Below are 23,443 nucleotides of genomic sequence, written 5' to 3' on the forward strand. Positions count from 1 at the left end.
AAGTCTAATAGACTGTATACCAAGGCAAATGATAAAACAGAGGTGAATAGCAAGCCTAGGAACAAATACTAATTAATACATGTATGCTTAGATACTAGGAACATAATTAAGATGAGATTTAACCAATAATTTACAATGGGAAATTCTTTAGTTTCTGAATTAGACATAGGAAGTACAGAAGAGTCATACCCCAAACCATGTCTCCTCTCTCTTCACCCCACATGTCCCGGTATCCCCCCCAAAAACAACAGACATTATAAACATTTGGAATTGTAGACTGCATCACTTAAAGCAATGCCCATCTATAATTTCATGTGTATCCTTACCCTATTCCTATGCCTCCATAATCAGTAGAATTCCTAGATTTCTCCTAAAATGGAGTGATAGGAACTTATTAAGCATCCCTATTTTATTTTGCCTCTAAATTTGGGTGGGTAGAAATAGTTGCTGGGAGAGGCATGGAGAAGGAACAACTATGGCTGACATTATGTGATGAAAGTTGAAATTCTAAGATTTTCTATATCAAATATGGGGCTCAATCCAAAGCCTAAGATAATTTCTTTGTCAGAATGAGGTATAGCCCCTTAAGTAGACTGAATTGTAGTAGAGAATATTCTTTTAAATTGTCTCAGAATAAAGAATGGTACTAATGCTCTAATAAAATCTGTACAGTCTCAGCTGTTTTCTTTCTATCCAATAAAATCTTCAGAACTCAGAATAAAATAGAACAGGAAATACTTAGCCCTGAAAACTACCCCAGATGACAAAGCAAACAAATTTCATCATGGATAAAGAGAAAAGATGAGAGATACATGATTTATATAAGAATAAAAATAGATACTATATCATAAAATATACTAGAAGCCCAGTGTACGAAATTCATCAACTTGCAGTGTGGGGTTGGGGGGGGTCCCTCAGCCCAGCCTGCACTCTCTCACAGTCCAAGATCCCCAGGGGGATGTCAGGCCTAAGCGGCAGTTGGACATCCTTAATGTGCTACCGCCTAGGTGGAAGAGACTCCCGCCACCACCACCACCATCGCTGCAGCTGCACTCTCCAGCAGTGAGCCCAGCTCCTGGCTGAGCAAGTGCTCCCCTGTGGGAGTACATTGACTAACAGGGAGAAGCTCTTGTGTTGAGTATCTGCCCCAGATGGTCACTGCATGTCATAGTGACTGATCATTCCATTGTTTGGTTGATTCGCATATTAGCCTTTCATTATATAGGATAAGCATAAACAAGATGAAAAAATATGATAGAGAAATCATTACAAATATGAGAGATACTGAAGAATTTACATATATAATAAGAAAAAGAGGTAATAATATTGGGTCGGCAACTAAGTAATTGCGGGTTTCACACATATATGGCTTCAGTTAAATTTTTAGGTTTGCAGACGTAGTACAAATGTAAAACACATTTTGTATTTGATAGTTGGCTATTCAGCTGTTAATCAGTAAAAAAAGTTTTTTGATCTGTTTTGTAGTTTTTGTTTGGCATTCGTTGAAAAATGGAAAATCAAAAGGAACATTTTCGTCATATTTTGCTTTTTTATTTCCGCAAGGGAAAAACGCATCACAAGCTCATAAAAAGTTATGTGCTGTTTATGGTGACGAAGCCTTAAAAGAACGGCAGTGTCAAAATTGGTTTGCCAAATTTCGTTCTGGTGATTTTTCACTCAAAGATGAAAGACGCTCTGGTCGTCCAGTTGAAGTTGATGACGCCCTAATCAAAGCAATAATCAATTCGGACTGTCACAGTACAACACGTGAGATTGCAGAGAAGCTTCATGTATCACATACATGCATTGAAAATCACTTAAAACAACTTGGCTATGTTCAAAAACTCGATACATGGATTCCTCACGAACTGAAAGAATCACAGTTAACGCAACGCATTAGCAGCTGCGATTTGCTAAAGAAACGTAATGAAAATGATCCATTTTTAAAACGACTGATAACTGGCAATGAAAAATGGGTTGTTTACAGCAATATCAAGTGGAAAAGATCATGGAGCAGGCCAGGTGAACCAACTCAAACAACATCAAAAGCTGATATTCATCAAAAGAAGGTTTTGTTATCAGTTTGGTGGGATTACAAAGGAATTGTCTACTTTGAACTCTTACCACCCAACCGAACGATCAATTCTGATGTCTACATTGAACAACTAATGAAATTAAACAATGCAGTTGAAGAAAAGTGGCCCGAATTGACAAATCGAAAAGGTGTTGTATTCCATCATGACAATGCAAGGCCACACACATCTTTGGTCACTCGGCAAAAATTAATGGAGCTTGGTTGGGATGTTTTGCCACATCCACCATATAGTCCTGACCTTGCACCATCTGATTACTTTTTGTTTCGATCTTTACAAAACTCCTTCAATGGTAAAAATTTCAATAATGATGATGATGTCAAATCGTACCTGATTCAGTTTTTTTGCTAATAAAAAACAGAAGTTTTTTGAACGTGGGATTATGATGCTGCCTGAAAGATGGCAAAAGGTCATTGATCAAAATGGGCAATACATTAAAGAATAAAGTTATTTAGTTCCATGAAAAAATTGTCTTTGATTTTCTTTAAAAAATCCGCAATTACTTAGCTGCCGACCCAATATTTTGACTTATAAAATAAATTTAAAGAATATAAATGCAGTGAGCTCACAAAGGTCAGCTAATAACAAAATGAGATGATCAGGAACCTAAAGAGTTAATAAAACATGCTGATGAACCAATGAGATACAGAGGACAGTGTATCTAAAGATGACGAGTTTCTGGAGAGGAGACCCAGACAAATAATACAGAAAGTACTCCCATGAAATAAAGAACTCACTTATGTAAAGGAAAGCACATGATTTAGGAAAATGTGACATAGAATGACCAGTACTGAACACAATATATATATATATATTGAAGTTACGGATAAAAAAAAAGAATCCTATTGTAATCTAGACCAGCTGTTGCCAACCTTTGGACCTCATGGACCAATAAGTCTGTTGGAGAAAGATAAATATCACATTTGTGGAATGTAATGAACAATGTGAACTGATGAACAAAAGCAGATCCAGAGACAGAGAAGCATCTGTCAGACTGTCAAACCTCAGAGGGACAGTGTAGGGTAGGGGAGAGGAGGAGAGATCAACTAAAGTACTCTTACACATGCATGTAAGCATAACCAAAGGACACAGACATCAGGTAGACGAGGAAATGAGCAGGGCCGGGGGTGGGGGGCAATGGTGGGATAAGGACACATATGTAATACCTTAATCAATAAAGAAAATTTTAAAAAAGAGATAGAAGAAAATATTAAAAAGTAGAAGAATATTTCATGTTCATGGATTGGTAGTATCAACATCATTAAAATGTCCATACTACCCAAAGCAATCTATAGATTTAATGCAATCCCCATTAAAATACTAACAGTATATTTTACAGACCTAGGACAAACTCTTCAAAAGTTCATATGGAATAAAAAAGACTATCTTGAGAAAGAAGAACAAAATTGGAGGGATCACAATACCAGATATCAAGCTGTGTTACAAAGCCATTGTTCTCAAAAGTGCCTAGTACTTGTATAAGAACAAATACATAGACCAATGGAACAGAGCAGAACCCTAAAATCGACACAGCAGTTGAGTGGATTAAAGAACTCTGGTACATCTACACAATGGAATACTACACTGCTGTAAAAAAAAAATAACTTTTACCATTCCCAAAAACATGGATGGACATGGAGAGCATTATGCTAAGTGAAATAAGCCAGTCAGAGAAAGATAAATATCATATGATCTTACTCATTTGTGGATTATAATGAAAACATAAACCGATGAACAAAATTTGATCCAGAGACACAGAAGTATGGAACAGACCATCAAACTTCAGAGGGAAGACAAGGGTGAAGCAGTGGTTAAGACATCAACCAAAGGACTTATATGTATGCATAGAAACATATTTAGTGGACACAGACACTAGGGGGATGATGGCATGTGCTTGGGGGTAGGGTTGGCTGTGGAGAGGTCGATGGGGGAAAAGGGAGACATATGTAATACTATATATAATAATTTAAACAATAAAGAATTTAAAATAAAAAGTAAATGAAATCATAAATAATGAAGACAAAATCAAGGAACTCAATTTAAAGTAGGTCAAGATCTAGCAACTAATATATAACTACGTTAACGTAAACATAATCTAAGTATTTTAAACCTTTAGGATGTTAAAATAGTAATGTAGGTCACAAAAATGGGGGTGACATGAAGCGTGGAAGAGCTAATTTTCTTTTTAATTTAATGGGAAATTAATAATTTCCCAAACTGAAATGTTTGGTCAAAATATATTAGCATTTTACTCTTTAATTCATAATTTCTTTTTTAAACTTCATAGATACTTTAAAAATAAATTGTACATTTTTGGGGTGGAGAAAGTCACCTCAGTTTCACAATTTTTAAAAATTAGTTATATATACATTTCTTAAATATTTCTTAAACCACCTCATTGCCAAGAAGACAACAACAACCCTTGAAATTCAAAATGTGGAAAATACTTATCAATTATTTGTATATTATGAGAATTCTTATATTTAGTAAGAAAAAGGTGATACAGAGATTTAAAAAATGGTTAGAGGATGGCATCAGGCAGTTCTTAGAAATATGTAAATGGTGAAAAAAACTTGTGAGCATTTGTTAGCACTTCTTGTAAATTAAAATTCTATTTTTTGCATATCACATTGACTGCTTTCATGATTATTATAAGATTAATACCCTGTTTCCCCAAAAATAAGACAGTGTCTTATATTAATTTTTGCTCCCAAAGATGCGCTAGGTCTTATTTTCAGGGGATGTCTTATTTTTCCATGAAGAATACGGTACACATTTATTGTTAAATGAAAATAAAGGAAATTTATTACCTATATACGGAGTTGTGAACACAAACCAGACAAACTGTGAATCCTACAGTATCAAGAATTTACTCATTTATTCAATGACAATCATGTCATCATCTTCTGGAACATCATCATAAAAATCCAATTTTTGAATTTCCTGGTGAATTTCTTGTGACTCCATTTCTTTCAGAGTCAGTGGACCAAATCTCTCATGTTTCGCAGTAGCACTGTCTTTAAATGAGTACTTCTTGTCAAGGTAGCCTGCTCGCAGTGCATTTGCAATGCAACTATCAGTGATTTTCTCCCATGAATTCTTCACCCAAGTCACAACTTCTTGCAGTTTAGGTTTCACAAAGTTTCCACGCTGATTTCTCTCCATTCTATTTTCAATGTAGTCATTAATTTCCATGCGCAAATTGTCTTTGAATGGCTTCTTTATTGCAATATCAAGAGTCTGGAGATAGGCCGTCATTCCTGCGGGAATCATTATCTGATCTATTTTTCTTTCGTGAAGAAACGTCTTCATGTCTTTAGCATGGTGAGTGCTGGCTACATCCCAGACTAGCAGACCTCTTTGGCTCCCTCGCATAACAAGCGGCTGCATTAAATTGATCTACTTCCTTATAACTGCTTGTGTGGCCCAGGCTTTTTGTTTCAAGAATAAAAATGCCCAAAACACATTCAATCTTTTCCTTCTTGCCCTTAGAAATGATTAAAGGTGGATTTTAGTGCCATCCAGACGAATTGCCAAAATATAGGAAACACGTGCACTTTCATAAGCAGTGGAGGGCATGTACACTAAGGAGGTACCTCGCTATTCAATTGTTGTTTGAGATGATTGGCCCATAAACACTGCAGTTTCATCCATAGCAATCATGTTGGAAAGATTGTATTTATTTAAAGAAGTCAGCATCATCAATAAAGGACTTGAATGCAAGTGCTCGCTTAATAACTTGAGTATCTTCCAACCTAAACAATGTTGTAGATCTTCTTAAAGACAGTTCACTTCGCTGAAGGAAATTATCCAGCCAGTATCGTGATGCTTTGAAGTCTTTGGGGGCTATGTCAAACTGTGGTGCCATTGCAAGGGCAAATTCTTGAATCTGAGCCCTATTCACAGATCAGGTCTTCTGCTCTCCTGTCAGGAACCCATTCACAGATCAGGTCTTCCAGCTCGGAAAATAATGGTTGCCGACCTGATCCACACTTGAGCTTTTTAGCATTTCCCTTGTTCACTTGTTAATTTTTTGCTAGCCATTTTCAGACCAATCAGATACTCAACATCTTCTCTTTGCAGAAAGCAGTAAGATTTTGGCCCCAAGAGTCTTCCATGATTCCTTTCTTGTACTCCACGGAGTAGCTTTTTGTTTTTGCACTCATTTCTAGGGGTAAAAAAAGGAATTGGGGTATCGAGGTCCGAGGTCCGGGGAGGAGGATCACTTAAAATTACACCAGGAGATCGGAAGGGGGAATCAAAATGGCATAGGAGAATCAGAGGGAGGATTACCATTTTAGTAACCCCTTTTGATCCTCCTGTGTCATTTTGATTGCCCCCTCTGATCCCCCTGTGTCATTTTAAGTGATCTCCCTCCCCCCCACCTCTGTGCCACTGAACACCTTCACCAGACATCCCCCCTTCCCCTTTATCAGACATTTACCCCCTTGGGCCTGCCTGGGGCCTGTCACTGGGCTTGCTGGGGCCTGGATCTGTGCTGGAGCAAGGTCTGCCCAGTGACTGAGAACCTTCAGTCATCATGAGGATGGTCGCGAGCATCAGGTAGTGTCACCAGAGACAGACCAGCACTCACCACCTTCGCCGTGTCCTGTCCACTCTAATTCTCCTGTTCTTGTACACGCATCTGTGAAAGTCTCCTCCTCTCTCCAGCTCCGCACTCATAGCTCACTCCGACCTCCGCTCTGCCTCCACACAGCAGTTACATCAGGTCACTGGTTGCTAGATGCCAGTAGGGGCGGCCCTAGCGACCAGTTTACGGTAAATTAATTTTCATTCTGAGACAGAGCCTAGGGGGGCCTTATTTTCAGGGGGATGCCTTATATTTCACTCAGAAGGAAACCTGTAAGTAGGTCTTATTTTCGGAGGATGTTTTATTTTCGGGGAAACATGATAATTGTTGAAACTGCTTATAAAATTCATTTATACTTTGACAGTGGAAGTTTGAATGTACATATTTTGAGAGGTTTTAAACTGTAAGGTCTCAAAAAATAAAATGAAATGTAATAGCTATTACTAAATCATTTCAGTTACAGGAATTTGTCCTAAGGGAATAATCATGGATATGCCCAAAAATAAAAATAAAGGCACCAAGTTTGGGGTAGAAATTTTTATAAATAACAGTCAGCAGTAGTGACTAGATTATTATGCTACTTTCTTATTATCAATTATATTTAATGACAGTAAAAAAAAAAAAAATGTGTTTTTTTGTTGTCAATCCTCACCAGAGAATATATTTCCCTTGATTTTTAAAGAGAGTGAAAGGGAGAGGGAGAGACCGAGATAGAGCAACATCTATGTGAGAAAATTCAATGTGTTTTATATCACATCGTTTGGTTGCCTCCCCATGTGCCCTGACCTGGGTAAGGGCCCTTGTCCAAAATTGAACCGGGGATCATTCAGTCCATGGGCCAACACTCTATCCACTGGGCCAAATTGGCTAGGGCAAAATTTAATATATTGATTTATGGGACACAAGTAACAAATTACTTTATACAGAGTTATTTTCACTGCCGGTGTATCATTATATTTGTGTCATCTTCTTAGTAATCTAGAATAACATAAACTGGTATTTAAAACTATCTCTGAGTTAATGGAGTTATGGGTTTCTTTTTTCTTTTTTCCTGTTCTAACTTACTCTCTGAATTTGTTACAAGAGTTATTTCTATGACCATCAAAGATAAAACCAAAAAAACAAAAACGAAATACCTCGTTTGGTTTGTGAAGAAGGAAATCAGAGTATATGAACTTTCCTGTTCGCAGTCTTTAGTTAAATGGTCACACCTAACTATAGTGTATAGCTGTGGTCTCAGGCTCAGGAAGAAAGCAACAAGAATTTGGTAATTATCTAGTCATTTTATGTCATAGTTGCCAAATCTAAACAGGGTACCATGGGAAATCAAGGTAAGAAGTGAAATATATTGGGTTGGGAACCAAGAAGACCCTGAGCTTGGATTTTAAGAAAGTGAAGTGAATGAGAAGCTTGTAATAATTCCCTGAGCTAGAGCTATGTGTTCTAGGAGGCCTTCAATAGTGCCTTCTATCCTCATTATGGATTAGGGAAGAAGGGCATTTGAATGAGTCAATAGTAAGTAACTATATAGAAAGGGTTGTTTGTTTATTTGTTTTTTTTAATCCAATGGCAGACTATGAGTACAAGCAATAATAATCTGCTTCACTTCTGTCAATTTTTTAGTTTTGTAATCTCCACTTTAAGCTAGAATATTCATTTTTAACTACAATTTTAAGTTCTTGATATTAAAGTTTGTTATAGACTATTTTATATACTTCCATTTGAATAGAAAGGATTTAAAAATTCTGTGGTCTCTGTGTTAGGGGAATCCAAAAATCTAAACCTAATAAAAAGAACTCCTAAATAGTTATTAGAAATTTGAAAATGATAGCTGTTAACATATACATAATATTTTATAATTCTATATAATATAAATTTTTATATTTCACATTTTAGTTTGCAAGATATTTTATTTGAGAAATGTTTAAGTAGTATTATTGGAATTTTAGGAAATATCTGCTATAAATTCTTTTTTTGTAGGTGGAAGTTAATAAAGATTATTACTTATATAATTGTGTATCTGCTTAAAGATTGTATTTTTTTTAAATCTCAAATCCTGAGATAGAAATTTTAATGTGTTTTATATCACTGTGTGGTGTTTGTTTTTTGTTTTTAATCTCTTTTTCTCCAGGAGAAAAGTTGAAATTATGCATACCCATAGTCTTTTCACTCTTCTTGGAGAAAGGCTGATGTTGCATACAAATACTGTGACTGTTACTACATACAACACACTTTATGAGGTAAACATTTTAAAATGTGTGATGTCAATTTGAAATGTACGAAGTGGATACTCTCTATGGAATTAGGATCCATTGTTGGTTAATTAACCTACAAAGCCAGTAATCATTTTAGAAAATAAAAAAACAATTGCAGTTTTATATTTTATATCCAAATATACCCATGTACATTTATTTGCCAATTTTTATGTTGGTCCAAGGACATTTCTTTGAGTATGGATTAGGTGATTTGCTTTGCACAGAGTTTTCCTTTTTTTATTTCGCTAATATTTTATGTACAGGGATGAATAAGTACTCACTAACAGATAGACTTAAATTATATAGGACATCTTGATTCTGATTTATTTTTCTAATAATCATTTCTTTTTTGGGTACTTCCTACGGTAGTCATCTTGGCCAGTTCTTTACAATATTATTTTAGATCCTTGAAACAATCCTATGAAACTGGTATTTTTATTGCTTTTTTAAACAAACAAACTGAGACTCACAGTTTAAATTATTTGTTCTATGTCTTATCATTGATAAGTAATTATACAATATGCAGTTTCCTTAGTATATGTGTGTAAGGCAAAAAATGTCAGAATATACCTTCAAGTTGAAAGCATTAAAGTCATCTTTGCTAAAATATCAGAGCTCTGAATGCTAGTCTCTAATATTAATTAACTTGTTTTTCTATCTTGGTGTCTTCCTACTAATTGCTTTGGTTGATGATGTCTGTATATTTTCTTAATCTCTATCTCTATCGCTCTATCTCTATCTCTATCATCTCTATCTCTATCTCTATCTCTATCTCTATCTAATCTATATCTATTGCCTACATGAATTTCTGACCTGCTTGTTTTTATCTATATAGTGTCAATATGGTAGAAAGTCTTCGTAAACAATGAAACTTTATATTAAAACTAGTGGCTTGGTGCATGAAATTCATGCATGGGAGGGGGTTCCCACAGCCCAGCCTGCACCCTCTCCAATTGGGATCTAATCCAGCAGGGGGACATTCCTCTTGTAATCTGGGACCTCTGGCTCCTAACTGCTCACCTGCCTGCCTGCCTGATCACTCCTAACAGCTTCTACATGCCTGCCTGTCTGATTGCCCCAACCTCTCTGCCTGCTTGCCTGATTGCCCCTAACTGCCTTTGCCTGCCTGCCTGATCACCCCTAACTGCCCTCCCCTGCCAGCCTGATCACCCCTAACTGCCCGCCCCTGCCAGCCTGGTTGCCCCAAATGTCCTTCCCTGCCAGCCTGATTTCCCCAGTCTCTGTCTCTCTTTGTTTTTCTCAGCAGTCCTCCAGACCTCCCTGCATCCATGTCTCCCTCTTCCTCTTTCCTGGCTGGGAGGTGGTGGGGCCAATGGGGGCTGCTCCACCCTCTGCCCTCCCTCCCTTGCATCCAGGCCTCTTCAGGCCTTCTGTTTCGTTTCCTCATTCTGAGAGTGACTCCTGGAGCCAGCTGGAAGGGAAGAAAAGAAAGGGAGAAAAGGCTGTGAGCTGGTGGATGTGCATGTGTGTGGTTGTGAGTGTGATTGTCGCCCCACCTCCCCTGTCCTGGTCTCCTCCGCTGCCACAAGTCCCCACCCAGCAGAGCCTGCTGCTCCTGCAGCCTGGGCATTAGTTTTAGCCTCAAGTCCTTGTGGATGTGATGGACCCAGGGTTTTTATATGTTAAGAGAAAAGTGAAGTATAACAATATAATAAGTTGAATTTGAAAACTCATTATTTATTCCTAACCTTAAAATAAGAATACATACACAGGCATTTCTATTAATCTTCCTGAAAAGTGGCTCAATAGCAAGTACAGCAGCATTTTCACGTACTATCTATACTCACGTGCATGCTTTTAGTATCCAGATTGTGGTCTGTAATGATATTATACACTAAACAAAGCCAAGTTTAGTGTATAATTGCTGATTTCACATCTTAGGTAGAACAGCCATGATAAGGTTGGATCTTCTGATACTGGATTTCATAGAGTTTCTGAAATGATAAAGTAACTGACGTACTGTCTGACCAATTCAACAAAAATATATGCTTTTAAAGTAGCATAATAATTATGGCTAATTGGAATGAAGAACTCTGAGTTAATTGATGCTCTAAGAAGGAAAGTTAATGTACGTGTACAAAAAGTCCAAAAAGAAAAATGGTAATGATGTGATTAGATAGAAATGTAGATCTCACCTAAACCGGTTTGGCTCAGTGGTAGAGCGTCGGTCTGCGGACTGAAGGGTCCCAGGTTCGATTCTGGTCAGGGGCATGTATATACATTGGTTACGGGCACATCCCCGGTGGGGGTGTGCAGGAGGCGGCTAGTCGGTGTTTCTCTCTCATCGACATTTCTAGCTCTCTATCTCTCTCTCTTCCTTTCTGTAAAAAATCAATAAAATATATCTAAAAAAAAAAGTAATGTAGATCTCAAAAAATTTAGAAAGTATCTTTAAAATAAGCTTTATTACAACTAACAAATCAAATTGTTTTATCAGATTGACAGGAAGGTGGATGACTAATTCTAGATCACCAGTTTAAAGACTGTATCATTTTAGAGGGTGACATCTATCGCAAAACATTAAAATTTATATAATAGGTTTAAACTTAAATTCCAATTAATATAGCAAGTGAAATATAACCAAAGGGGAAAAAAAAGAAAGAAATAAAAATCACCTGAAAACCTGCAGCTGGATTTGATGTACCCTGAGTCAACCAGAGTCTGCACCCCTAGAAAGATTTGGTTGATAATCTATAGTTAGCAAGCTCATTTCATCTCATTCTTTTTTGGCTTAGGGAAATTATATTAATCCCGGCCAGTGTATCAAAATCAGTATCACCACAGTATAGAAATGTGTAAAAATAAGTACAGAAATAATAACTGTATAAAACCTGTGGTGAGCCGAAACCAGTTTGGCTCAGTTGATAGAGTGTCAGCCTGCTGACTGAAAGGTCCCAGGTTCGATTCCGGTCAAGGGCATGTACCTTGGTTGCAGGCACATCCCCAGTAGGGGGTGTGCAAGAGGCAGCTGATTGATGATTCTCTCTCATTGATGTTCCTAACTCTCTATCCCTCTCTCTTCCTCTCTGTAAAAAATCAATAAAATATATTTTTAAAAAAACCTGTGGTGACAATAATGACATTTTAGAACATGTCGTTTTCACAAAGTGAAAGTCCAGTTAGGATAAGGACTATGTCACTGTGATCTTTAAAATTCTAAATCTAGTATAATACTTGTAATAGAATAAATAACAAATATTAAAGGACAAAGTAAGTTAGGCTTTTATTTTAGCAGGATATATCAGACAACATTGCTTAAGTTATGAAAATGTAAGAATGCTAATTATTATATAAACTAAAAAATTATTAAGAAAACATCCCTGTCTCCTGGTTTTCTGAGAATTTATTCTTGAATCTCATATACTAAGAAGTGAGTTAGCTTTAATAGACTCTTCTTTGAAATTACACGAAGCTATTTTTATACAACTATTTTTGAGAATTACATTTGCAAAATATGTCTTAAATTTCATTTGCTTTATTTTATATTTCACTCCATCTATAAATTATATTTGTGTTTTCTTAGTTATTTTTAGCATGCTTCAGAATTATTTGTTAGATTTTAAAATATGTCTTCTAATGAAAAAACTGGACTTTTTAATATTCTTATAGATCTCAAGAATACTATTAGACACATTACTTAATTAGGTATTGTGATATTAATGTCTCTTTATAGGTTTTGGTAAAATACTTTTCTTTACATCGTATTCCTATAATTCAGTTAAACAGTGCAGAGACCTCACAGTGTGGGATCTTTATAATAGTGATTTAATTTCTTGTTTTACTTAATATGCTAAGCAAAACAAGATATAATTATTTCTTACAGAACTAATTAACTGATTTTTAAATGTATATTTTTAGTTACTTTGTCTTTTCTATGAGTATAATGGTTATTTAGCACAGATTTTTTATAAGAAGGTATTCAAGTTTAAATCTTTTTTTAAAATAAGTATTGTTCAGATTATTACAGTTGTACCTCTTCTCCCGCTCCCTCCCAGTTGCTCCCCTGCACCTGGTTTCCACCCCACTCTATGCCCTTACCCCCCCCCCCCCATTGTCCCCTTCCATAGATATTTTTGTCCAATCTCTTCCTGTACCTCACACAGCCCCTTCCCCTCGAGAATTGTCAGTCTACTCCCTTTCTATGCCCCTAATTCTATTATATTCACAAGTTTTTTTTGTTCTTCAGATTTTTTAATCACTTGAGTTTTAGATTCACTTGTTGATAGATACGTATTTGTTATCACTTGGTGGTTCATAATTTTTAACTTTACCTTTTTCTTCTTCTTCTTAGAGAATACCCATCAACATTTCATATAATACTGGTTTGGTGGTGATGGATTCCTTTAGTTTTTTTCTTGTCTGTGAAGCTCTTTAAATGACCTTCAATTCTGAATGATAATTTTTCTGGGAAGAGTAATCTTGGTTGTAGATTCTTGCTATTCATCACTTTGAATATTTTTTGCCACTCCCTTCTAGCTGCATAGTTTCTGTTGAGAAATCGGCTGATAGTTGTACAGGTACTTGTGGTGTTTCTCTTTTTTCCGCATCCCACACGGAAAAAATGACTGGTTCCTGAGGGGAGGAGCTGGGGATTAAGAAATTAAAGAAAGAAAGAGAAAGAGACTAGAGGCAGAAATAGATTCATAAAGCTGGGAGCTAGGTGGGTGCCATCTCTCTGATGGAGAGACAGTCACACTCACCACAGACAACACAGCGTATTTATTGGCTTCCAAAGGGGAGTTTAAGGTCAAAAGGACTTTCGAGTGTGCCCAGATCCTATTCATCAAAATCTGGGTAAGCTCCTTATTTTTTGGTACAAGATTTAGCATATCAAGACCTGGGTGAATCAAGGTCCTATTTGTTCCTCATTCCAAGCACATGGATTAAGAAATTAGTACTGATAACTGGATTCTGCCAGTGCCCTCGGGCTCAGCTGATCAGAATTAAAAGAATGTCCATGTGCCTTCTTAGGTGGCTCTCTACAGGTACTCCCTTTGTAGATAACTGTTTTTTCTCTTGCTGCTTTTAAGATTCTCTCTTTGTCTTTAACCCTTGGTATTTTAATTATGATGTGTCCTGGTGTGGTCCTCTTTAGATTCCTCTTGTTTGGGGTTCTCTGTGCTTCCTGGACTTGTAAATCTATTTATTTCACCAAACAGGGGAAGTTTTCTGTCATTATTTCTTCAAATAGGTCTTCAATATCTTGCTCTCTCTCTTCTTCTGGCACCCCCATAATTCGTATGCCGGTACACTTGAAGTTGTCCCAGAGGCTCCTTACTACACTATCTTCATACTTTTGGATTTTTTATTTATTTGTTTTTTTGCTTTTTGCTTTGACAGATGGGTGGTTTTTGCTTCTTTGTATTTCAATCTTTGACTTGGTTCTTGGGATCCTCTAGTCTTCTGTTGGATCTCTGTATATTATTCTTTATTTCAGTGCATGCTTAATTTCTGATTGGTTCTTTTTCATATCCTTGAGGGTATCACTATATTTCTCAGAGGTTTCTAGAAGATTGTTGAGTAAACTTATAACCATGGTTTTGAACTCTATATCCAGTATTTTGCTTTCATCCATTTCTTTCATTTGTGACTTGTTTGTCTCTTCGTTTTGGCTGCTTCCCTGTGGTTGGTAGCTGCTAAATCTCCTTGAGTTGACAGAGTGGCCTTGTGTGGTTGGTGTCCTAAAGGGCCTGGAGTCTCATCCTCACCAGTCACCTGAGGTGGATGCTCTTGGTGCACCCCTTTGTGGGCTGTGTGCACAGTCTTGTTGTAGTTAACCCTTGATTTCTGTTGGTATCACTGGGAGGAATTGACCTCCAGGCCAATCTACTTATTTGACCAGCTGTGTCTACACTGGAAGATCTGTTGTTCAGGAGGCACCCTTATGGGGCAGGACTTGCTTCAGGGGGGCTTTGGTGCTCACTGAGTCTGCCCCTTGAGTGTGTCTCTCATGGATGTGAAGAGTAATCTGGTATGGTCTCACTCTGACCACTGGGTACACTGGCTCTTGGAACTCCAAAGAGGTGCAAAGTCAGCCACTGTCTAGGGCTGCCCAGCAGGAGCTACAGGGACATCTGCAGATTCCTCCTCTTTGTACAAGGATTGGAAGTGCTCAGATGAGGCCCAGCTTGAAGGAAAGCCTCTGCTGGGAAATAATTCCATTTATAAAATACAATTTAAATGTAAATGCTAAGTTAGGTTTATGTCTGTAAATAGCATATTTATTCAGTTACCTCAATACACTATTATTTTCATGCATTCTCTTATATGAGACACTAGTCTCATGTAGCTATTAAATACTTAAAATGTGGTTAGTTTTTATATCAAGTCAATGCCTTTTTTATATACTTTACTAACATAACTAAGTACATTTCCTATCTTTTTTTTCTTTTTTCAAAAAAATCTGGGGAGGAAAGTAAGAAAAATGTGACCTTTGGATGTAAGCGTCTTTTTCTATTTCGAAGGGATCGTCTATGTCTCTTTTTTTATAATTTACTTTCTTCATCCCCAATTTTTGCAATATAACTAATTCAGCTTACTTTTATAGTTTTTGTACTTTAATCTAGGCTGAACTATTTTGAAGGGGGGGGGGCTTTAACTATTTTTAATTCAAAACTTAGTATATTAAGCAAAACAAGAAATTAAATCACTAATATAAATACCTTTACTCAATAACTAAGTGGAAATAACAGGGGCCGGGGGAAGGAATACTGTACTCACCAAGATTTTGTTAGGGGAAAAATTACTAAATGTTTTAGAATTGTCCTTTCCTTTATTTGGTTAACTTTTGATATTTTACTATTGTTTGAAAGAAGTGTTTAAAACTCTTTTGTAAATAATAATGAGCCACATATTTCATTTAAAAATTTTTTCTCTTATAGCCCTTCTGGGGTGGCTCTGGTTGAGCATTGACCTATAACTCAGAAGTCATGGTTTGATTCCTGGACAGGGCACATGTCCATTGGGGCATGCAGGATACAGCCGATCAATGATTCTCTCTTATCAGTGTTGTTTCTCTCTTTTTTTCTCCCTTTCTCTCTGAAATCAATAAAAATGTGTTTGTTTGTGTTTTTTTAAAGAATTTTCCCTTATGGCATTTCATTTTGAGTTGGGACCCAGGTTTCAGACTTGATTTTATTTACTTATTTTCTAAGTTTTAAAAATTAATGTTGACATCAAGAGTCAAATGTTTGCAATTTGCATCATAATATATTAAGGATTTATGCTGAAAATGTATTTTAAACAGAATCAATTCTTTTATTTACTAATTAAGTTTTTTTCCTATAGATACTGATCTTTGTTTTTGTCTTTATAATTAAGAAAATAAAAAACAAACAAAAATTGAAGAATCCATAGTTTAGAAGTATGTAGAATACACTAGAAGACCATTTAGAAGAGATATTTCTCTTAATTTGAACAGAACTTACATACTTTTAAAATATTATGTAAGTATATATTTTTCTTTTGTTTTAAATTGTTTTATAATTGAAATTAAAATTCTTCATCTTTTAGATATTGACAGAGCAAGTATGTACTCAAGTTGTACACAAACCACACCCAGAACCAGATTCTACAGTGAAAATTCAGAATCCAAGTAAGCAAACAGTAATTTTTTTTATTTTAATGAAATAGTAACATGGTAATATGTCAGACTAAATCACCTTTTTCCCAACCATCTAAATTCATTATGGTGCTTACATAGTTCATAACACTTGAAAATCACCTACCATGGTGCTAAGTAAGCCTTTAGTTGAAAAATCAGTAAATAGTTTTTGATTGGAAGATATGATGTAGTTATAAATCTATACTATGCTTTTTTTGTTATTGTTGTTCTTTTACAGTGATTCTTAAGGTAGTGGCAACTTTGTTAAAAAACTCTACACCAAGTGCAGAACTGATGGAAGTTCGTCGTTTATTTTTATCTGACATGATAAAACTTTTCAGTAATAGCCGTGAAAATAGAAGGTAAGCAATTGGAATACTATTACAAAAAAGCAACAACTGTATTCCGTAATTTACCTCAGTTCCTTTTCTTTATTTTCAATCTCTTTTAGAGAAAAAAAAATTCCAATCTTTTCCACTTTTCTAAATCTATTTTTATCCTCACCTGATGATATATTATTTTTCCCATTAATTTTTATAGAAAAATAAAAAGACAAGGGTGGGGAAGGACGAAGGGAGGGGGAGAGGGAGGGGGAGAAGGAGAAGGAGAGGGAGAGAGAGAAGAGGGAGAGAGAGAAGAGGGAGGGAGGGAGGGAGGGAGGGAGAGAGAGAGAGAGAGAGAGAGAGAGAGAGAGAGAGAGAGAGAGAGAGAGAGAGGAATCTACGATTGGTGGCTGGTTGCTTCTCCTACTGGGGCTGGGTGTGGAACCTGCAACTAAGGTACATGCCCTTGACCCATAATCAAATCTGTGACCCTTTGGTCTGTGGGCCAATGCTCTAACCACTGAGCAAACCAGCCAGGGTGCTGAACACTTTTGATCATCAGAAGACATTGCATGTTTCTTTAATATAGTCTGCGGTTAGCATACTTTCGCTTATATCAATGTTTTTACTTATATGGGTGTTATATTTTAATTGAATATATGAATATATACCCACAAAACATATTTTTTAATTAATTGAATATATGAACATATACCCACAAAACATATTTTTAATTGAATATGTGAATATATACCCATTAAGAACATATTTTTTTCATTATTTAAATTGCACTGTTCCTTTTGGTGCTTTCTATTATCTATCACCAATAATAGTTTTAATTAGAATTGTGTTGGATAAGCTCATATTCATCCATGCTTTTCCTGAATTTGTCTGATAACTGGTAGTTACCATGTATTTTTAAGCTGGTTACCTAGGACATGGAACCATGGTTGCTGCCTGAGTCATTAATTTAACAAATATCGATTTTCTGGTGGGTATAAAGCACTTTGCTGCATAGATTGTCTTGTATACAGTCTTAGTACAGTTTAGTGGGAAAGAATAATAAAGCAGTGCTTATTTTACAAGATATTAAGTGCATCGTGAGTGCTGCAGGTGATGAGGTAGTAGAGAAATAATAACTTAATCTGACTGGGAAAGTTATGAAAGCAGTTTTAATAATAACCTAGATTTTTTCCCAGGTATAAAAATGGGAGAATGCTATTCCAAGTGTAGAATATAGAATATGCAGAATGATTGTACCTTCCTTGACCTAGGTGCAGTTTTCACTATTTATCTAAATTTCAAAATAGTAAATTCTAAATAATTTAGATGTCTTTAATGAATATATTTTTTTCAATAGATGTTTATTGCAGTGTTCAGTATGGCAGGATTGGATGTTTTCTCTTGGCTATATCAATCCTAAAAATTCTGAAGAACAGAAGATTACTGAGATGGTCTATAATATCTTCCGAATTTTGTTGTATCATGCAATAAAATATGAATGGGGAGGCTGGAGAGTCTGGGTGGACACACTCTCAATAGCGCATTCCAAGGTAATAGAGATTTAGCATTTTATATCATCTAGTTTTCATCTGTAGGTTAATTAAATGGCTATAAATGCTCATTTGGTGCCCTCTTCTGGGCATTTTCCATTAAAGCCAACTCCTCCTTCCCAGTTTTCTTTCTTTTCTGTTTTTCCCCCCTTCTGTTCATACACTATTAGATCTTTTAGTTTTATATATCATTTGATTGAAATCTCAGGTTTATAAATTAGGAATTTTAGACCCCAAAGGTGACTCCGCATATATAGCAGATCTGAGAACTTGAGACTGAGCCAATTGCCCTTTTTAAAAATAAAACATAAAGTGTTTAATTTTAGTGCTATCTTTAATTGCATTATCGTTTCTTTAATTTTAATCCTGGAAATAAAAATATTTATATTTAAAATAGTATCTAATCTTTGGTAGAAGGAAGACAGTTTTCCAACTCCATTTTTGGAATTTGATTTTATCTTCCATAAAATAAAGGGATAATCAAGATAATCTCCAAAGGATGGTCCACTACAAACTAAAATTTTCTTTCTATGACTTAATTAGAAATTAATATCATATGTGCTACTAAGGAAAAATGTTTAACTTATTTTTATTTTTAGAAGAGCTTTTATTGCTGTTAATACCTTAAACTTTATAATATCATATATTATACTAACAAATTTGAAAATAGTATTTTATAAGAAAAGATATTGCATTTTTTTATTATAACATTATTACAAATGCCCTACTATTTCCTCCCCTTTGCCCTCCTCCACCAGATATTGCATTTTATGTAAGATATCTATCTATCTATTTATCTATCTATCTATCTATATATATATATAGATATCTTACATAAAATCCTAAATAAGTCTATAAAGTTTCAAATTAATATAGCCTATGTAAAAATAAAATTGTGATGACTTAACAATTTATAATTATATATATTCATAGATGTGTGTAGGTTTCTTAAAACAATTGTTGAAATAGGCACACATATGATTAATGAGTGGTGAAATCTGATCTAGTAATAGTATTGGGTCTGTATATTAGTCACTTCTTCAATTTAGCTCAAATAACCTCAAATATGTAGGAGTTCAACTGGCATATTTGGTAAGAGCAACTTTGAAATACTTAACCTATAAGTAAAGATCACTATTTAAAACATTAATATTGTTAATTTACCTAACTTACTATTAATACATGCTGTGTTTGATAATTTAAAATTCTTGGCACCATTTTCCTCTTATTAATATAACTAGGGTCCCAGTGCATGAATTCGTGCAACTAAAAGGAACTGTGGGCCAGGAGGCTGCAGTAGGCACAGAGGTGGGTCTTAGCCCATCTTCCTTGCCCTCTCCCGGCCTTCCTGCCACCCCGTCCCTGTCCCTGTCTGCAGGAAGCCCCCGCCCGCTGCTGCTCCTCCGGTGTGCTGATTGATGCTGGCCCCGCTCACACCTGATGGTGCAGAGTGATTGGGGCCATTGCCAGCAGTGGGTGTTAGAGGTGGCTGCTAGCCCTGATCCCCTCTCAGGAGTAGGTGGAGGTGAAGAAGCCCTGAAGGGCAATCGGGAATGGCTGCCACCACTTGCACACACTGACAGCACTGAGTGATTGCTGCAGGCACCAAGCGCTGGCAGTGGATGCAAGTGGGGCTGGCGCTGGTGCCAGCAGCAAGCGTGAGCAGCAGGGTAGGACCATGGCATGTGAGAGCAAACAATTTTCAATAACCCTCAGAGGCTCGCCCTGATGACAGTGACTGGCAACTGCCTTGGTCTGTCATCCCTGCTCACCTGCTCCACCATCTGATGCCTGCCATGTTCTGCGCATAATCCCTGGTGTTCAGCACACAACATAGTGACCAGTTGTTTGGTTCTTTGGTTGTTCTGCTGTTCAGTCTATTTGCATATTAGGGTTTTATATAGAGAGATTGTATTTGTATCTTTTATTTCTTGTTATATATAAAATGCCTTAAGGTTTTTTCCTTTGTTTCTAAGGTCACTTATGAAGCACATAAGGAATACCTAGCCAAAATGTATGAAGAATATCAGAGACAAGAAGAGGAAAACATTAAAAAGGGAAAGAAAGGGAATGTGAGCACCATCTCTGGTCTTTCATCGCAGACAACAGGAGCAAAAGGTGGAATGGAAATTCGAGAGATAGAAGATCTTTCACAAAGCCAGAGCCCAGAAAGTGAGACAGATTACCCTGTCAGCACAGACCCTGGAGACTTGCTTATGTCAACAAAAGTGTCAGATGATATACTTGGGAATTCAGATAGACCGAGAAGTGGTGTACATGTGGAAGTGCATGATCTTTTAGTTGATATAAAAGCAGAGAAAGTGGAAGCAACAGAAGTAAAGTTGGATGATATGGATTTATCACCAGAGACCCTCGTAGGTGGAGAGAATGGTGCCCTTGTGGAGGTTGAATCTTTGTTGGATAATGTATATTGTGCTGCTGTTGAGAAACTTCAGAACAATGTACATGGAAGTGTTGGTATCATTCAAAAAAATGAAGAAAAGGATAATGGCCCATTGATAACATTAGCAGATGAGAAAGATGATCTTCCTAATAGCAACACATCATTTCTCTTTGATAAAATACCCAAACAGGAAGAGAAACTCCTTCCTCAACTTTCTAGCAATCACATTATTCCGAATATTCAGGACACACAAGTGCATCTTGGTGTTAGTGATGATCTTGGGTTACTTGCTCACATGACTGGTAGTGTAGACTTAACTTGTGCAAGTATAATAGAAGAAAAAGAGTTCAAAATCCATACAACTACAGATGGAATGAGCAGTATTTCCGAAAGGGACTTATCATCTAAAGGGTTAGAGTATGCTGAAATGACTGCGACAACTCTGGAAACTGAATCTTCCAGTAGTAAAATTGTACCAAGTATTGATGCTGGAAGTATAGTTTCAGATACTGAGAGATCTGATGATGGCAAAGAATCAGGAAAAGAGATCCGAAAAATTCAGACCACTACTACAACACAAGTAAGTTACCTAACATATGTTCTAAAAATTTATTAAATAGATGTTGCATTATTAACATTAAAGAGGAGTAATTTCTTACCATTTACACTATGCTTATATTTAATTATGATAAAATAGTATTTTATAGAATTGAATAGTATGGTAGTACATACTAAAGAAATTTAAAATAGCTGGATTATATTTCCAATTCTGGGTAACTTTGCTCAATCTCTCTGGGCCTGAATTTGCTTATATTATACTACAGATTATATTAGATTAAAATATGGCCATTAGGGGCTCACCTAGTTCTAACATTTTATGACTCTGTGACGACATGTACACATTTTGTACTCAATATCTTCACTCTGAATACTTAGTTTAAATTGTTTTGTTGTCATTGTTGAAAGTATTCAGATATCCTCTCCCCCCCCCCCCCCTCCAATGACCCTCTCCAACCTGCTCTCATCCCTCCCCAGCGTCAGCCCCAAGCTTTCCCAGCACTATTGTCTGACAATGGGCTATGCATATAAGTTCATTGGTAAATCTCTTCCCACACGACCCAACCCCCCACTGCTTTCCTCTGAAATACATTAGTTTGTTATATGGTTCAATGTCTGTTATCTTTTCTGTTCATCAGATTTCATATGTAAGTGAGATCATATGATACTTATCTTTCTCTGACTGGCTTATTTTGCTTAGCATAATGCTCTCCAGATCCCTCCATGCTATAACAAAGGGTGAGAGACATTTTTTTAAAGCTGTATAGTATTCCATTGTATAAATGTACCACTGTTTTTTAGTCCATTCATCTACTGATTGGCACTTGGGCTCTTTCCAAGCTATTTTACATAATGCTGCTATGAACATAGGGGTGCATATATTGTTTCTGGCTTCTTAGGATATATTCCTAGAAGTGAGATCACTGAGTTGAATGGCAGTTCTATTTTTTTATTTTTTGAGGGAACTCCACACTGTTTTCCATAATGGTTGTACCAGTCTGCATTCCCACTAGCAGTGTGCTAGGGATCCTTTTTCTCCGCATCCTTGCCAGGAAAATGGACACATTCCTAGAAAAATACAATCTTCCAAAACTAAAACAGGAAAAAGCAGAAAACCTGAATAGGCCAATAGTAACTGATGAAACCATTCTCCTTAAAAAGCAAGACAGAGTTGTCCACTTTCACCACTTTTATTCAATACTAGAGGCCCAATGCACAAAGATTTGTGCAAGAATGGGCCTTCCTTACTCTGGCTGCCAGCACTGCCCTCACTCCAACCTGGAGCCTCCTTTCCGCCTTCCCACACTGCCCAGAGGCCCGGAGCAACTGGAGCGATGTGGAAAGCCTGCATCATTGCCATGGCAATGGCGCAGTCTTACCCTGTCCCAGGCTACTCTGAGTCCGTGTATGCAAATTGACCTGTCATCTTTGTTGGCTTAATTTGCATACTCACTCCTGATTGGCTGTTGGGCATCTTGAAGGTATGGTCCATTTGCATCTTTCTCTTATTAGTGTGGATAGTACCCAAAGTCCTAGTCACAGCAATCTGACAAGAAGACAAAATAAAAAGCATCCAAATTGTAAAGGAGGAATTAGAACTGTCATTATTTGAAGATGACTTGATATTTTATGTAGAAAACTATAAACACTCCACCAAAAATCTACTAGATTTAATAAATGAATTCAGCAATGTAGCAGGATACAAAATTAACACCCAGAAATCGATGGTAATTTTATCCACCAATAATGAATTCTCACAAAGAGAAACTAAAAAAAAAAATTAAAAAAAAATTAGGTTAGATTAAAAATCCCACTTACCATTGCAAGAAAAAAAATTAAGATGTTTAGGAATGAACTTAACCAAGTAGGTAAAAGATCTGTACTTGTAATTAATTTTAACCTTTTAAATTTCAGTCCCAGACCTATTCTGTGGATTATAGAAAAGAGGACTGGGAGGCCAGATTGAACTGGTAGATGAAATAAAGGGGATGAAGGGGAAGGGAAGAAGGACATGCTATTTATCAAGTACCTACTATGTTCCA

At 36.4% G+C, this 23,443-nt stretch overlaps 1 protein-coding gene across 4 annotated transcripts in view; it reads left to right on the forward strand.

Annotated features, from left to right (window-relative positions):
- The window catches only part of NBEA (neurobeachin), a 796,980-nt gene that overhangs the window by 208,577 nt on the left and 564,960 nt on the right, over positions 1-23,443 (forward strand). For all 4 annotated transcript variants that reach the window (XM_084879290.1, XM_084879291.1, XM_084879292.1 and 1 more), the window contains 5 exons: positions 8,816-8,924; positions 16,473-16,554; positions 16,802-16,925; positions 18,247-18,439; positions 20,416-21,423. In XM_084879290.1, coding sequence (XP_084735416.1) covers positions 8,816-8,924; positions 16,473-16,554; positions 16,802-16,925; positions 18,247-18,439; positions 20,416-21,423 — 1,516 coding nt within the window. The remainder of the gene's footprint in view (positions 1-8,815; positions 8,925-16,472; positions 16,555-16,801; positions 16,926-18,246; positions 18,440-20,415; positions 21,424-23,443) is intronic.

This window comes from Pipistrellus hanaki (assembly GCF_964339955.1).
Source record: "Pipistrellus hanaki genome assembly, chromosome: 3".
In the NCBI taxonomy this organism is placed as follows: Eukaryota; Metazoa; Chordata; class Mammalia; order Chiroptera; family Vespertilionidae; genus Pipistrellus; species Pipistrellus hanaki.